Source organism: Cyprinodon tularosa, unplaced genomic scaffold, assembly GCF_016077235.1.
Source record: "Cyprinodon tularosa strain WSP-4 unplaced genomic scaffold, ASM1607723v1 ctg33, whole genome shotgun sequence".
Classification (NCBI taxonomy): domain Eukaryota; kingdom Metazoa; phylum Chordata; class Actinopteri; order Cyprinodontiformes; family Cyprinodontidae; genus Cyprinodon; species Cyprinodon tularosa.
Window position 1 is genome coordinate 1130651 of NW_024039041.1, and position 15808 is coordinate 1146458.

General features: G+C 38.8%; 1 protein-coding gene across 2 annotated transcripts in view; it reads right to left on the bottom strand.

Moving 5' to 3' along the window:
- Window positions 1-259: 259 nt before the first annotated feature.
- LOC119788953 (leukocyte cysteine proteinase inhibitor 1-like) overlaps window positions 260-15808 on the bottom strand; it is a 29771-nt gene continuing 14222 nt past the window's right edge. Inside the window, exons 1-3 of one of the 2 annotated variants that reach the window (XM_038293655.1) lie at window positions 1434-1547; window positions 1252-1353; window positions 260-600 (exon numbers count right to left, since the gene is read on the bottom strand). In XM_038293655.1, the coding sequence (XP_038149583.1) occupies window positions 454-600; window positions 1252-1353; window positions 1434-1499 (315 nt within the window). In that variant the 5' untranslated portion in view covers window positions 1500-1547 and the 3' untranslated portion in view covers window positions 260-453. Of the gene's footprint in view, window positions 601-1251; window positions 1354-1433; window positions 1548-15808 lie in introns of those variants that run through there. The other variant, XM_038293654.1, reaches the window with a different exon arrangement.

The window sequence follows — 15808 nt, forward strand, 5'->3', positions numbered from 1 at the left end:
ACCAGAATCTTTTTTGTACTTCATTATCTAATAGATCTAAAGCAAAATCCATTCCACATCACTGTGAAAACTCAATAAATTGGACTTATTCAGATAAATCAGACTATATGTGTCTCTTACATGAGTATTCCTTTTTGTTTTATTTATTTTAGTTTAAAACATGTTTTGTTTTAATGCTCCAGGGTAACGTGGAAATACCTTAAGGTGCATAGTATTTTCGTATTTAGCTTTTAAAAATTGTCATTGAACATTTAGGTGGCAGACACTTTTTTTCTCAAACATAAGACAAATAAAATAATTGATTCATGTTTATTGATGATTCTCAAGTCTTACAGAGATTTGACTTAACCCTTGTAGTTGAACATTTTTGTGATAAGCTTGCTCATAAGAAGAACACAAACACATTTTCCCTTTCAAGCAGACACTTGGAAGAGGCAGAACAAGGCTTTCACTTTAAACAGAGGGGTTAATAAAGGGTTCAAGAGGATCTTCCAATTTGTGGTCACCCTCCACTCCCAAAAACTTGATCGTAAATGTGTTCTCTAGCAGAGGACTTTGGAAGATCATCAGATGAACGTACTCGTTTCCTCCAACCCAAACCTGTAGAGAGAAGAGAATAGAAATGATCCTCTGAAAGGACTACAAATGTATTTTTTTCACTTTTTATAAGTTCATTTTTACAAGTTTAAATCAGGAACTTTGCATTTATTCATAAAACCAGTGTTCATCAGTTTTAGTCATCTGTTTGCATTTTGGTCCTGGCATAGTTTAATTTATATTCAGTTCAGTGGATTAAGGTGCTCTTTAAAGGAATTTTTTGCTAAAAGATATCTTTAAAATTGCCTTTTTCTTTGATCCTTTACAACTAAAACATCAGTGCCAATGCATCTATAAGCCATACCAACTACACCTTACAAAAATAAAGGCAACTACTGCCTAAAAATATTATAAAAAAATTTAAAACAAACTACGTAATGTAAAAAACTGTTAGTACGAGAATGAAAGAATGAGTACTGCTGTAGTGTGTTTTGGCCACAGATGGTAGTGTCATTAGAAAACTTGAATTATCCTGTTCTTTCTTTTTAATGAAATTTCCTGCTCAGTAATTATGATACATAAAATAGTTGACATGTATTGATTAACTGTCAAGCTATGAAAGTTAGAATTTTCAGATTATATTTGCCCAGAAACATCTATTGTTGCTAAATAAATCTTTTGAGGGGTATGGTATGAACAATCATCCTTTATTACCTTGACGAGGTCGTTTTCCCCTGCCACAATCTGATGCCGGTATAAAACTGCAACAAACTCCCCATAACTCTTATTTGTTTTTCCCTCTGAGATATTCTGCATCTGTGTGAGAATCAAATAAAAAGAGGTGTTAGAGCAGAAAGTTTAGAGGGCAACAATTGTAGAGAAAAACAAAATCTCACCCATTTACAAAGCATGGAAACATCTCCATTTACGGGCCTGGTTTCTGACCATCCTCCAGGCGCCATTGTTCAACTTCTGTTTGCAGCTTTTCACCAAAACTGAAATTGAAGTGGCTTTCAAGCATATTTATATTCTAGGTGCTCTGGAAGGGGACTGGGAGGTGACAATGGGTGGAGCTTTGTGTGGAAACACAGCTGTTATGTGCATAAATGCATATTCAGAGAATTTCTCAAGAATTTCTTATATTATCAGATGTTTTTTGCAACTGCAGAGCCTGTAAAAAGCAATCGAGAGGAAAATAAGTTTTACAAGTCAGTGATATAAACTTTATATCACTGACTTGTAAAACTTATTTTATATATCCTTTATATTATAAAGGACATCAACAGCTGGTAACTCACAGTAGTTATAAGAAAGCATTCTATAAACATGCATTACAAATCTGGAGAAAAGGGCTGTAATGGATAGGGGATGGTATTAGTTCATTACTCAGTTAGATAAAACATAAAGCATTAGGGGAAAGTCTTCTATGAAGAAGAGCAGTTACTCTTTGACCATGAATACTTGATTAGTTACAGAAGAATAGAGCATTAGAGCAGGTTGTTATCAAACTGTTCAAACAGAATAACATATAATCTTAATACCCAGTACATAGCACAGTTTATAGTATGGTTGGATAGCATACCCAACTATTGTGAAAGCTCTACCTGGGCTTGAGGAACTGGCCGTCCAAATGCAGGTGAATGATAGAGCGGATTGAAGCAGGGATGTCCTGTGGTGCTGAGAAGCTCTCAGACATCGAGCTCAAGGCCTTCCCAATTTCTTCCCGACTAAACTCTTTCTCTGCCTGGTCCATGTTATTGTCAGAAACTTAGATTAACATATGAGAAAAGTAGCAGGCATTGTGGAAGGGCCGTTTGGCGTGTACACATGGCCACTGCTGCCATTGAGGAAACCAAAGTCCAGACCTTGTTATTTTTCTCTGTATATAATAAAACATGAATCAAAAATGCTTTGAAACAGCATGATTCTCTCAGTAGAACCTACAGATTATTGTAGGAGGAGCTGTAAACTGGCGGTGAAACATAATGGAGGTAACTTGCTAAAAAAAAATTTCAACTTAAATTCATAATTTATCCAAATAACAACTTACTAGCCTTCACCTTTCATAAGACTGCTTAGTTTATTTAGAACCTCTTCTGCCAATTGATGACATTGTTTAGTTTTTGTTGACACTTTCTGGTGAGCAACTGTGACAGAGCAATTATGTTTCTATTTCAAGAGCTGTTTCTATTCCTTTAATAAATAAAACAGTTTTGTTTCTATTTTTGCTGAACTAATTTCTATTTCTGCTGCACTCATAGGGTTTCACTCTATGTGTTTATCTTATAAAACATGCTTTATTACCTCCACCAAGGAAGTTATGTTTTAAGTTGAGTTTGTGTGTGTTTGTATTTTTTGCTTTTGTACAGGATAACTGGAAACTTATGAATGGATTTTAATGTAATTTTTTTACCAAAGGTGCTCCTCAGTCTAAGGAACATCCATTTAATTTGTGTGATGATCCACATCATAATCCAGATGCAGGAATTTTTTTCAGGATTCTAACATTATTTGGCGGAACAAGTAGTCCCCCCCATAAACCAGAAGGTGGAAGCAGTGACTATTGACAGCTGCAGCATCGGACTCAAAACAGTCCACAAGAATTACTGAAGAAAAAAAACACAGGAAAAGGGAATATTGTTGGTTTGTTAGAAGAATCAATTGAAAACCTATTAACAGATTTTATGGATTATTTGTTGCTTATTTTTCTCTAGAGTTGAACCTAGTATTTTCTATTTATTTTCCAAAAAAATTATTCACAAAAGGACTTACATCAAATCTAAAAAAAACAAATGTGCCCAAAGGAAATCAACTAAGGCATACCTAACTTAGGATAACAAACCAAAAAACTGACCTCACACAATGAACACACAGGGGAATTTATACACAAAGGCTAGCCTACACAAACGAGGAGTTCTGGGAGATAAGACAAAGACAAACAATGCATAAACATAAATAACTAACAAACTAACACCTTTTGACTACAACACAACTATCAAAAGAAATTAACATAACACCAAAAATGCTTTTACAGTTATGCCATAAGTGGAGAGAGAGAAGCAGACTCTAACATCCAGTCCCCTGCTTCCTGCAGCCTGATGGTATGCCCCCCTTCTGGTTTGCCTTCCAACCAGTCCTCTCCACTCAGCCAGTCCTTCAACTCAGCAAAGAAAAGTAGTTAATTCAATTCAAATAAACAAAAGGTGTTTACTAAATGTGTGCACCCATAATAGTAAACAACCTAATGCCAAAAAAAACACCACAAATGTGAAATTATAAATGTACTGTGTGAAGACCTTTAAATAAATAAATACTAACACTGAGGAAAAGATGGAGGAACCTCCACACTAATCATTCAATTAAATCTGGTAATGATCCAGATCATGTGTGAGTTTTAGCTATAGGTGTAGGTAACAATATGTCATGGTCTTGGCGCTGATGGTTGGCAGGTTCATTTGCTCACCTGTCTAATTGGCCTGGCGTCTAAATAATGCCAATCGTTTCCACCTGTTTCCCTCAGCTATTTATGTTGTTTGCCTGCCTACCATCAGTGCCAGATTATTCGAGCTGTTTGTGAGAGTAACTCTAGCATTCAAGTGACTTTTTATGTGATTCTGATTCTGACCTGTTCTTTGTTTATGCATATTCGAGTTTTTGCTTTGCACTTGCCTGCTCTGTCAGGTTTTTTTTTTTTGGACTGTTTTTCTGGACTCTGCTGGTTTCTGAACTTGGACTGTGTTACTGACCTCAGTAACTCCTTAGAATATAATTTCACCTAGTTAATATAAAAGTTACTTTCAAAGCACATTGAAATTTAAGACAGTGGAACAATGTTAATACTAATCAAGTGATATTTTTTTGTCTTCCCCTTTTGTTTCCCACACAGCAAGGAACCAATGTATATATTTTCATGATGTCATTTAACCATTAACCGTCAACCGTCACTTTTTCATCATACAAGCAGTTTATTTCTGTTATTGCTGCCCTCCTACTTTCATAGAAGTTTAAACTCTTTCTTAAGAAATGGGGAGACATTTCATGTCAAACAGGATTTTTCTTCTCACAGAGAAAATTGTTGTAAAGAATTATAGATGTATTGTTTGTAAAGAAGGGTTCCAGTGAAATGGGAGGCCATTCCTTATTTATGCCACTGGCATAAATCTTTGCACAATACCCTGCAGGTAGCCACTCCTGTCAGCTAAGAGCAGGAAACAAAAAATGCATTTCAAACCCTCTATCAAGATTAGCCCATCTAACACTTGAAAAGCATGGTGGGTTCAAAGTTTGGTATAAACAACATGAAAGTATAGATATTGGTTGTTATATTAATGTGAAAGAAATGCTTTTGGACGCTTGTTACCTGTTAAAGATGGTTTAAACACCGAATCCTAGCAGAGGCTGATTGATGATGATTGTATCAGTTCCTTTATTTTCAGAGATAGTTCTGATGCTTGGTTTCCAGATGTTTTTCAGCAGACTGCAGTGCTGAACTCTTGGAAAAAGAAAGGAGCTGAAATCTGCTTTTATGGAAGTATTTGTTGGTGCACTGATATTAGTTTGTTACAGAAGATGTATAGTCGTCACCGGTGTTAATTTCATTAATATTTCGTCAACGCCCCTTTTTCGTGTGACGATGGTGCCCAAAAATTGTTTCCAGAAAATAAAAATATGACGGAAAAAAAATATGATTTTTGTTAAAGAGACTAAGACCAAATGAAATTTACTAGCCATGGATGAATAGACATTAAGAGATGTAATTGTTTATAATTAATTAGCAATTTGTAATTTGATATAAGTTTTTCTTGAGCTTCATAAAAGAATACACAGGGTCTCGCGCCGCGTATCAGTAGTAGCAATGGGCTTATACTCCTAACTCAACTTTGCAGTCATTGGGGCTCGGATACCGGTGTACGGTTTGTTGGAGGAGCTGGACGAAAACAACGCTTGGATGTATGGAGCCATTTTGTTCACAATGCAAAGGAGAACACTGGAGGAAGGACGCCACCAAAGAGTCTGCGGCTTCAAATTGCCAAAGAAGAACACAACGAATCTCAAGCGACATCTGAGGTGCCCACATGCTGCCATATGGAAGAAGGTAAGGAAAGGGTGGGCCTGTGGTAGTAGGAACAGGTGTACGTGTGTGTGTGTGTGTGTATGCGCATGCGGGTGCGCATGCATGTGGATGTGTGTGTGTGTATGTGTGCCTTTCTGTGCCTATATCTGTCTGTCTCTCTGTCATATGAGAAAGATGTTCTACTGATACACTGGATATTTATTGTTTACATTTTTCTTCCCAACTAGATACCTGACACAGTGACACCACCGCTAAATCAGACGTTGTGGAAGGACAGGACAAGTCTGTTGCAGAGATGTTGGGAGCACCCCCACCCTACAAACCTGATGCCAAAGAGCAGTTAGCCCTGGGGAACTCAATGGCAAAGTGGATTGGGCATTCTGGCCTGCTTGCAAGGACCATTGAGGATGAAGACTTTGTGGAAATGATTAAACAACCCAACAAAAGGTTCAGTTTGTACAGCCAGCGTGATACATTTAAAAATAGAATTAGTGTGAGGAGAAGTTGTATTATTTACAGTGTTGACTAAAATGACAAAAATTTGACCAAAACTAAAATTGATTTTCATCATTTAGACTAAGATTAAGACTTAGGCCCCGTCCACACGAAGTCAAAACGAACACAAAACGCTAATATTTTCCAGAACGTTTGTCTTAAAGACGGAGACGTAAAATAAATGTGATCGACCACATGAATGCATGAAAACGCTGCAAAATGTATGCCAGGCCTGTAAGTGGCGCTGTGTTGCCAAAGCAAAAATAGGCCAAAACAGGCAACGAAATGTTGGGCATGCGCAGTAATATTTATACATGGTTGCCCTGCGCGTCCATTTTCGTGATTCAGTCAAATTCAGGTGCTGAACTATGTCGTCGATATTGCTCTGTTCTTCCTGGAGATATTCCAGAAGAAGAAGATTCTGTTGTAAGCCCGACAGCAGGGTGAGTAGCATGAGCAACAACCATTCAACACAGTACGGCGCCATTGTTGTTGTGATACTGTGTCGCGCATGCGTGTTTAGAGGCGACGATATGACGCATGCGTGTAAGAAAAAAATGCGGTCAGAGCTTAAAGATGGAAACGCAAAAACGGTGTTTCAAAATCTTCCCACTCTGACGGCTTAATAAAAAAAAGACCGTTTACAGAACCCCGAAACGCCGGCTTCGTATGGATGAGAGGCTGGTTTGGTGAAAAATTAGTGAATTTAGGCCAGGTTTTGACTTCGTGTGGACGGGGCCTAAGGCTAAATTTTAGTCCAGACCTAGAGACCTTTTTTGTAAACTGTAAATGCCTCTACTCATTAGGGAACTTCTTGTTTGTTCAGGACTGTGTTTCTGCACCCGTACAATCCATTAAATCAAAAATTAAGAAAAATCTCACTAACATGAACAGATCTGGAGAAAATAAATCACCTCAAGACACTAATCATTGCTACAATAAGGGACTTAATTAGCATATTTCCCTAATTGGCACCCAATTAGTCCCTGTCCCTTTCAACACAAACCCCTGGACCACTGCTATACAGTATTAAAAGAGGCCTATGTCCACTGTGCAACTATAGAACACTGACCACTGTTTTATCACCTTATTCTAACTAATATGATAAAACTGTGAGGGTTTAAAATAAGCTTCTGAACCTGTGTGTTTAAGTTTTAAATAACCCCTAACGGCAAACAGTAAAATATCCTCTGTGTTTAATAAAATAAAAGTTCAGATCTTCTATTGACTAAAGTAAACAAAATAAACTCTATACTTTAAGTTGTGGTTCTAGTGGTTGGACAGTAATGTAAGGTGACCAGATTTCTGAAATTCAATCTGGGGACATTTCCAGCTCATAGATAAAAACAATACAATTCAAAATCAAATTAGGAAACTGGAACAGTGATGCTTGTATCTATTTTCACATATTTATTGAAATTTAGACCAAAAAAAAATCATATGTACAATCCAGGAATGTGCCTCTCCATACTGTTAGTATTCCCTAAGATAAGTAAAATTAATCAATTGATAGTGTTTATCGGTGCCATCTGGTCATTCAGTCTTTGCTGTTTTCTTCCCTCTCCTTTTTTTTCTTTATACCTCTCTTCTGACCTGCCTGCTCTCTGTTTAACTGCTCTTTCCATCAATTCAATTCAGTTTATTTTATTTAGTTTATTTTATTTAGTTTATTACATGTCACTTTACAGGAACTTTACAGTTCACCAGATCATCAGTGTTGGGCACGTTACTTTGAAAAAGTAATTAGCTATAGTTACTAGTTACTTCTCCCAAAAAGTAACTGAGTTACTAACTGAGTTACTCCACTATAAAAGTAACTAGTTACTAGTAAAAGTAACTATTGCGTTACTTTTGCGTTTCTCTCCCCCGTAACCCTCACCACCCAGCCCCCACCTTCTCGCCGTGTGTTTCTAAAGCCAGCTGAATAGAGAGGACGACAAAGACAAGAACCTGCAGAGAGTTTTGCATTTATTGCAACTCAACATAAATGACATCAGGGAGGAACTCGATGTGAAGTTTTTTAACAGGGCATTCAGATCTGGTGAGTATATAAAATTAATAATTGGGGATGTCTAATTCTGAAATCCTGTGTGTTTGGGTTGTTATTGATATGCCAAAATTTATCTATCCATCTATCTATCTAGATAGATATTAGACATACTCTGTGTGTGACATAAAATATGGATCTCCATCCCTGCCACAAAGGCCATCAAATAATGTTTAAAATAAAAAATACAGTAGGTTGAAAAGGCAGATTATTCATCCATCCATCCATCCATCCATCCATCCATCCATCCATCCATTCATCCATCCAGATGTCTCCCTTTCTCCATATAGGCTATCATTTGATCGTTCACGCTCTCCTGTGGCATAGTTCTCCTGTGGCGCGAGCACAGGGCGACTGTTGCGCGCCTTTAGCGAGCATGCGCATTTCCTGTCGCTTGCACGGTGAATCGTCCCGCCTGCACTGTGCGGAGATGCAGGGGAAACCGTATGTGATGGGGAAACGCAGCTCGACGTAACACCGGTAATTCCATCTGGAAAACGCTGTTTTGCTGCTGGAGTCATCCTCACTCTCCATCTCTCTGTGTGTGCTGTACGTTAACACCCACCAGTGGAAACACCCACCTACCCAACTGACAAACGGAATCTCACTATACATCAGCCAATCTCATCCTCCCCTCTCTCATGATGCGCGCACGAGTCCTATCATGAAAAAAGGTTCATTGTGCGACCTGAGTAACGCGCAGTAACAGGGTGTCTGCAATGGTAACTGTGTTATAGTTACAGTCAAAGTAATTAGTTAGATTACTCGTTACTAAAACAAGGTAACGGCGTTAGTAACTTTACTTTCAACGCCGTTAGTCCCATCACTGCAGATCATACAGTTAAATTGATTCAAAGTTTTCTATCTAAGGAAACTAGTTGATTGCATTGACTCATTGACTCAAATACATTCCCTGACACTAAGCATGCTTGTAGCAACAGTGGAGAGGAAAAACTCAGTTTTAACAGCAAGAAACGTCAGGCAGAACCGGGCTCAGTGTGAGCAGCCATCTGCCGAGGCCGACTGGGGTTCAAGGAGACAGAAGAAGAGATACAAAAAGCAACTGTAAAAGGCAGCCAGTCACAGTCAGAGAAACAGGACTACACTGAAAAACAGGCAGATCATCAACATCTATAAACAAAGATGTTAATTGCAGCAGCACAGCTGATATTTCTCTCCAGGATGGTGTCACGGCCAAACAGGAACAGATGAGGTGAAACTTCTATGAGAAAAAAGCAGAAAGAGCCTAACGTTAGAGATCGAACTAACAGAATCTGCGTAGGTTTGCTTAGGGACCATAGGGACATGTCCCTACCAAAATTTTGGAAGGACCTATTTGTCCCTACCAATAATTGGATGTAAACAACATGTTTATAATTCACTATACAGCAGCCGCTTCTTTTCCTCTAGCAGCTTCTCTGCCTGGTAGCTGCAGCTGCCTGCTCTTTCCTGTCCCTTTCACATAGCAGCGCATCAACTGTGCTGCGCGGTTTAACTCTGATTATTCTGCCTTAAGTTCCGCCTTCTCTCTTTCTGATTGCGTGTTTTCGAAGGAGCTGTAAGCACAGTTCCATGACTCCTGTATGTATGTAAACACACACACACACACATATATACGTATATATATATTCTCTAGCTTTTTCTCCGCCTCGAGCTTCCTTTCCGAACATACGGCTTTATGATCAGTTCCACGCAAATTAATAGCGATATAATATATCTGACGAAATTGTTTTTATAAGCATTTTTTATTAAAGAATTATAAATACTTCGATAAACATATTTAAATAATTTTAGTGCCAATTAAGGCCTTGATTTAAAAAAAAAATGAATGAATTATAATTATTTTTAATGATTCCAGGAAACCCTGGTTCATCTCGCGCATGCTCTCTACGATCTCCAAGAAACTCAGAGCGGAGCGTTCTGGAGCCACAGCGCAGGCTGTAGGCTTTGCTTTGCGCAGGCGGTCTGGAGCGCAGCGGGGCGGGGTGGAGCGGAGCGGGGCCCTGACGGAGTATGTGGGATTTCGGGGTAACAAGGCTAATCACCACAATATTTGGAGCTACAAGTAAAAACAACCCAATAAATAAACAAACAGGCAGTTATCCCTTTCTCCATCCTTCTCAGATCATGGATATCTTGTCTCATTCAGTTTTTCTTTATGCCTCTTATTTTTTTATAATGAGGAATTTTTATATATCCAAACTGAGTAGTTGAAAAGTCGACCTAAGTCTGGAAGTCTATTGCCATAAATCACAACCATTAAACAGCCAAACAACTTATAACTCTACTTACAATAAATAACTATCTGAAGATGTAAATTAAAGGTCACACTTCAGTTCAAAAAACATCTTAAGCCGAACCCTTGTTAATCCCTGGAGAACCAATGAACCAGATTACAAGGAGTCTTAAAAGGAGTTTTCAATTATTCTGTTTAATTTAATTGGAGTCTATTTCCTCTTGCCAGCTGCAGCCAATTGTCAATCTTACTCTTTGTTAATTAGCTTGGTTTTTCTTACATTTCCGGTCCTCATCTTTAGTAAAACAAACACATCAAAGCCCTTTATTATTAACCTGGGCAAAAACCAAACATTTATCACAATCCAATCCAAATCAAACTAGAAAAAAGTTGCATTTCCTGTAAAAATGCAGTTTGAATGCTGTACGCTACACTGTGAGCTGTATAGTTCAAAATGGCAGAAATAAGCTGAAATTTAAAGCAAAACTGCTGAAATGGCAGAAAACAAAAATGCTTAATTACTTGGCTGAAAATAGAGGAAGCCAACAGCAGAAACATGGCAGACATGCTATGAATTAACAGCAGGCATAAAAGCTTAATGCGTGTCCAGAAAGAGAGAAGAATCAAGCATAAGTTCACAACATAGGCTGAAATCAATAATGTTAATCAATTTATGTTAATAAATTAACATAAATGACAAAACAATGTCAAGAAAAAACAGAATCTTATCTTGTGTCAGAAAAAAGGAGTAATTTAAGGATAAAGACTAAAGTGTCGAAGAATATTATATTGAATGCCCAGAATAGTGCTACATAAGAAGCTTAATTAAAGTGTTTAAAAGCTGAAGTCATGTAAAAATTAATTCATACATAAGCTGAAGTTGGAAGCAAAAACTTTGTTAAAGCATTGAGAATGAGCAGAAAGAAAAGCTTAATGATCTTCTTGAAAACAGAGGAAGCTGTGACGATCTCGGCTCTGGTGCTGGCTTAATCTCCAACTCGACACACCTGCTCACTCCACCGTGCCTGCTATTATCACTAATTGGTTCCACCTCCATATATATCTCATTTGGATCTGTTCCCAGTGCCAGATTGTCTCAAACCAACTGTTGAGTACTGTACCTTCCAGTGTTTCAACCTTTGCCTGCCAACCTGTTACCTGACCTGTTTTCTGTCCTTTTTCACCGAGCCTGCCTGACCCCTTATCTGATCCTTTCTGCCTGCCCTGAAACCAAACCTGATCTGCCTCTGGACCCCAGCATCAGTTCTGCCTTGGATTGCCTGCCTGTGAACCTGAACCCCACTCTGTCAGTGCGTACTGAGTCTGCCTATCCCCTGTGCTTCTCTAAACCTGCCAGTTAACAGAACCTGGATCTGACCTGGACCTCTCTTCTGGATTGCCCCTCTGTACCTCTGCTTGGACCCGATCACTGGAATCAGTAAACGGACTGTCTCTGGAGCTCATCAGTCTCAGTTCTCTGCAAACCGCCCGCCGCTCAATGGCCACCGCTACCACAAGCCCCGTCCTCTAACTGACTCCTGCCCTGGACCCAACACAGAGCCAACCGTCCACTCTGAGACCCAGTAACAGGGGATTTCGAGACCAAGAGCCGCCTGTGCGCTCCCTGTGCCACACTTTCATAATAAAATCTGTTGCATTCCACTGACCTGATCTGAGTTGTTTTTTGGGTCCTATTTCCTGTACGTTACAGAAGCAGGGTGAAACAAATGGCAGAATCGTGGCTGATTATCATTTAGGAAAAAAAACTCTTTAGAACTGTTGAGAAATACAGCACATGCATAAACACTCTATGAGCTAATGTGCTAGTATTGTATTAGAGCACAGGACAGAAAACCATAGGAATAATAGTATAATAGATACAATCAAGCTGCACTGCCAAACCATAAATCATATTGAAAAAAAAATCAATGGAAATACTAGAATGGTCTGAAGAAGGTCTGTAACAAGTTTGATGTTTGTACATCAAATGGTTTAAAAGAGGTGAGGAGTCAAAAAATTTGACATTTAGGATTTTGCATTTAGAAGAATTTGCATTGTCAAGTCTGCCCTTAGATGTTGCTAAACAAATGCTCATAACTGAAACCAGCAGCAGACTCATGGAAACATGTTATGAATTAAGAGTAAAGAGAAAAGATTAATGCCTGTCTAGAAAGAGGGCAGAATCAAGCCAACATTGAAAAAATAAGATGAAATTTAATAAAATAGCAGCAACAGCTAAATAAATAGTAAAATAAAACACTTGAATCTTACCTGGTTGAAGAAAAAAGGAGTAGCTTAAGGATAGGAAGTTAAATGTTGAAGAAGATGGTATCGAATAAGTATTAAAGTGTGAAATCATATATGGAAATGTCAAGACTTGGCAAAACCATTTGAAATTAATTTAAAATAGTCAGTGGATCATCATAGAGAAAATAGTGTCATCCTTAGGAGCTTGACAATCCACAAACCTACATGCAATGCTGACCATGAGAAGCATAAAAAGGACAGAGAAAGAAGCTTATAGAAAGAGAGCTAATACCACCTAATGTTGTGTTCACAGAGCTGTGGACTACTACTTTTGGTGTCCTTCCCTTAACAAAGACGTAGCTGACTTTGTCGCTACCTGCCCCAATTGTTGCCCGGAATAAGAACCTTCACCGTCCTCCCGCAGGGCAGCTACAACCTCTCCCTATTCCCAGCAGACCTTGGTCTCATATTGCCATTGATTTTGTCACCGGTCTGCCCATCTCTAAACATGAGACAACCATTCTGAACATAATTGACAGGTTTTCAAAATCCTGTCATTTCATTTCCCTTAAGAAACTACCATTTGCTTCTGAGACTGCTCGTCTGTTGTTTTTCCACGTCTTCCGTCTCCATGGCATACCTACAGAGATGATCTCAGATCGGGGGCCACAATTTGTCTCCTGTGTGTAGAGAGATTTCTGCTCTGCTCTTGGAGCTAAATCTCGCCTTTCTTGTGGTTACCATCCACAGGCTAACGGTCAGTGTGAAAGGCTGAGCCAAGAGCTTGAAAATGCTCTTCGTTGCATTTGTGCCTCCAATCCATCATCCTGTAGCATACATCTACCCTGGGTAGTATATGCCCACAGTTCTCATATTTCAGCTGCCACAGGACGCTCTCCACTTGAAGCGTCTCTGGGTTTCCAACCTTCCTTACTCTCTTCCATCTTCCTGGACACATACTGTTGCTCGCCCTCTTAGCCTGTTTCCAAGCCCTGTGAAGTAAGTCTGCCCTCACTGTTCATCTCAACATCAGCTGGAACTCGTACTCCTCACCTTACCTGTTTAGCAGTGAGACACCGCATTGGATTTCCTGCTTACTCGGCTTCCAGTGTGAACAATGAAAACCCTTCAAGTAAGCTCTGTTCTCCTGTCGTACGTATTGCTGCTGCGCCAGAGTCTTGATCCGAAACCATGTCACTTAAGGAGTTGAATGTATCCTAAAACTGTTATGGTATTGATTCTGTTAAGTGTTCTTTGAGTCTTTAGTTTCAGGGTGATTGGTGTTTTTCTTTGTTATCTAGTTTTATTTCTTTAATTCCTATTTTGTTGTGTTTTTGGATGTATTTGAGTTCTTAAGCTTTTCTTTGTTGGTCTCTTTGGCCCTCTTGTGCTGGTTTCCTTTTCCTTAGCCCTTTTCCTAGAAGTCTCTGTTCACACCTGCTCCCAATCACCTCATTAGCCCTCCCTTTTTCAGTCAGCCATAAATACACTCCCTGTGCAGTGCATGTTCTTCTTACGTTGTCTTTCCCTGGCTCCTTGTGCTTGTTTTCCCCTGATGTCCCCATGGTTCTGGTTGTTTAACATTTGAAGTTGGATTTTTGGATTCCTGCCTCTGTTACCTGTGATCAACACATTAAAACAATAAGCAATAACTCACCTCTGCCTCCCTGCCTCAGCATTTGGGTCCTCAAAAAACACAACCAAACCATGACAGAAGGAACCTGCTTTCATGAACCGAGCAGAGCCACCTAAGGATAAGGCAAGATCATTTTTAAAACTACTTACACAAACAATAGACTTCCTTTCCACTATCACTCCACTTTAGCAGCGGGTGAGGGCTGCAGGAGAAGTAGTGAAAAAACATTTTCCCTTAAGGCAGGTTACATAGCCTTAGCTGAGTGGAACATACAGGATGCCTTCTCTCAGCTACTCAATAGACTTCTACCACCCAAACTATCACTCTGTCACCTTCCTACTCAGCTGTCAGTCACCTCCGACCCTGTTCCTCCACCATCATGGAATAGAGTTTTAAGGTTGGATCTATTACCACAAAGAACCTGCAACTCATCATACTGAACAGCTTGGTCACATGGCAACAACTAACACCCTAATTAAAAGCATACATTTAAAATATTATCTGCCCTGAGTTTCTCACATTTGTGGAATGTCATGCAAATCTTTCAAACAGCGTGTCCAGAATTTAGTCCTAAGGACTGATTTCTGCCATGTTGAAATTGCATTTAAAAAGTAACAAGTAACTAGCAGCCTCCTTGAAATGTAGTGGAGTAGAAAGTACAATATTTGATATTGAAATGTAGTGAGGTGAAAGTCATAGGTAAGTATTCCCCCGAATAATTACTCAAGTAAAGTAAAGCTACTCAATAAAATTACTTAAGTACAGTAATCAAGTAAATGTATTTAGAGCTGCAAAAATGTACATGACTTTTTAATAAACGCTACCTGTCCTTTTTGTTAAATATGTGCCATATAACATCTGTTTTCCTCTTAAGCAATCAACAGTTTATTTGTATTTTTAGCTTTTAAAATAACATACCACATAACTTCAAAACTAATTCATAGAAAAATTGCTCTAAAATTATATTTCTGTTTAATAATGTCAGATTGTGGACCCAGAATTCGAGGCGAGACAGGCAGTGGGAAAGTTCAAGTTATATTTTTTATATTTATATTTTTTTTTAAACAAAGCGGCGCATGTATAACGTCATCCGCTCGCACTGGACTGTAGTTGTGACAGGCAGACCGGGCCACAGGCGGCTACGCTCTACTCCTTCTATTTATTCGGCTAGCTAATCTGAATCGTTCAATTCCATTTTGAGAGTGAGATCATCTGTGGTAGTAGCATTGGACATCTTCCAGGAATGTGAGTAAAACTAGCAGCAGTTCAGCGGATAGGATGAATGAAAGTTAGCCGGCACACGCGGATGACGTCATACACACTCTGCTTTGTTTTAAAAAATACATAGATATAAAAAATATAACTGCGGATGTCTGGGGGACAGTGATTCACCTACATTTTATGAATGATAGCGTACCATAAAGAATAAATTATGAACAGTTTAGTTTGTGCTTTCAACTCGTTGCCCATAGGAAGACGTTACTTGAATATAACCTAATGGAATATCTTCAGACAGCTCCAAATGACACAAAAATC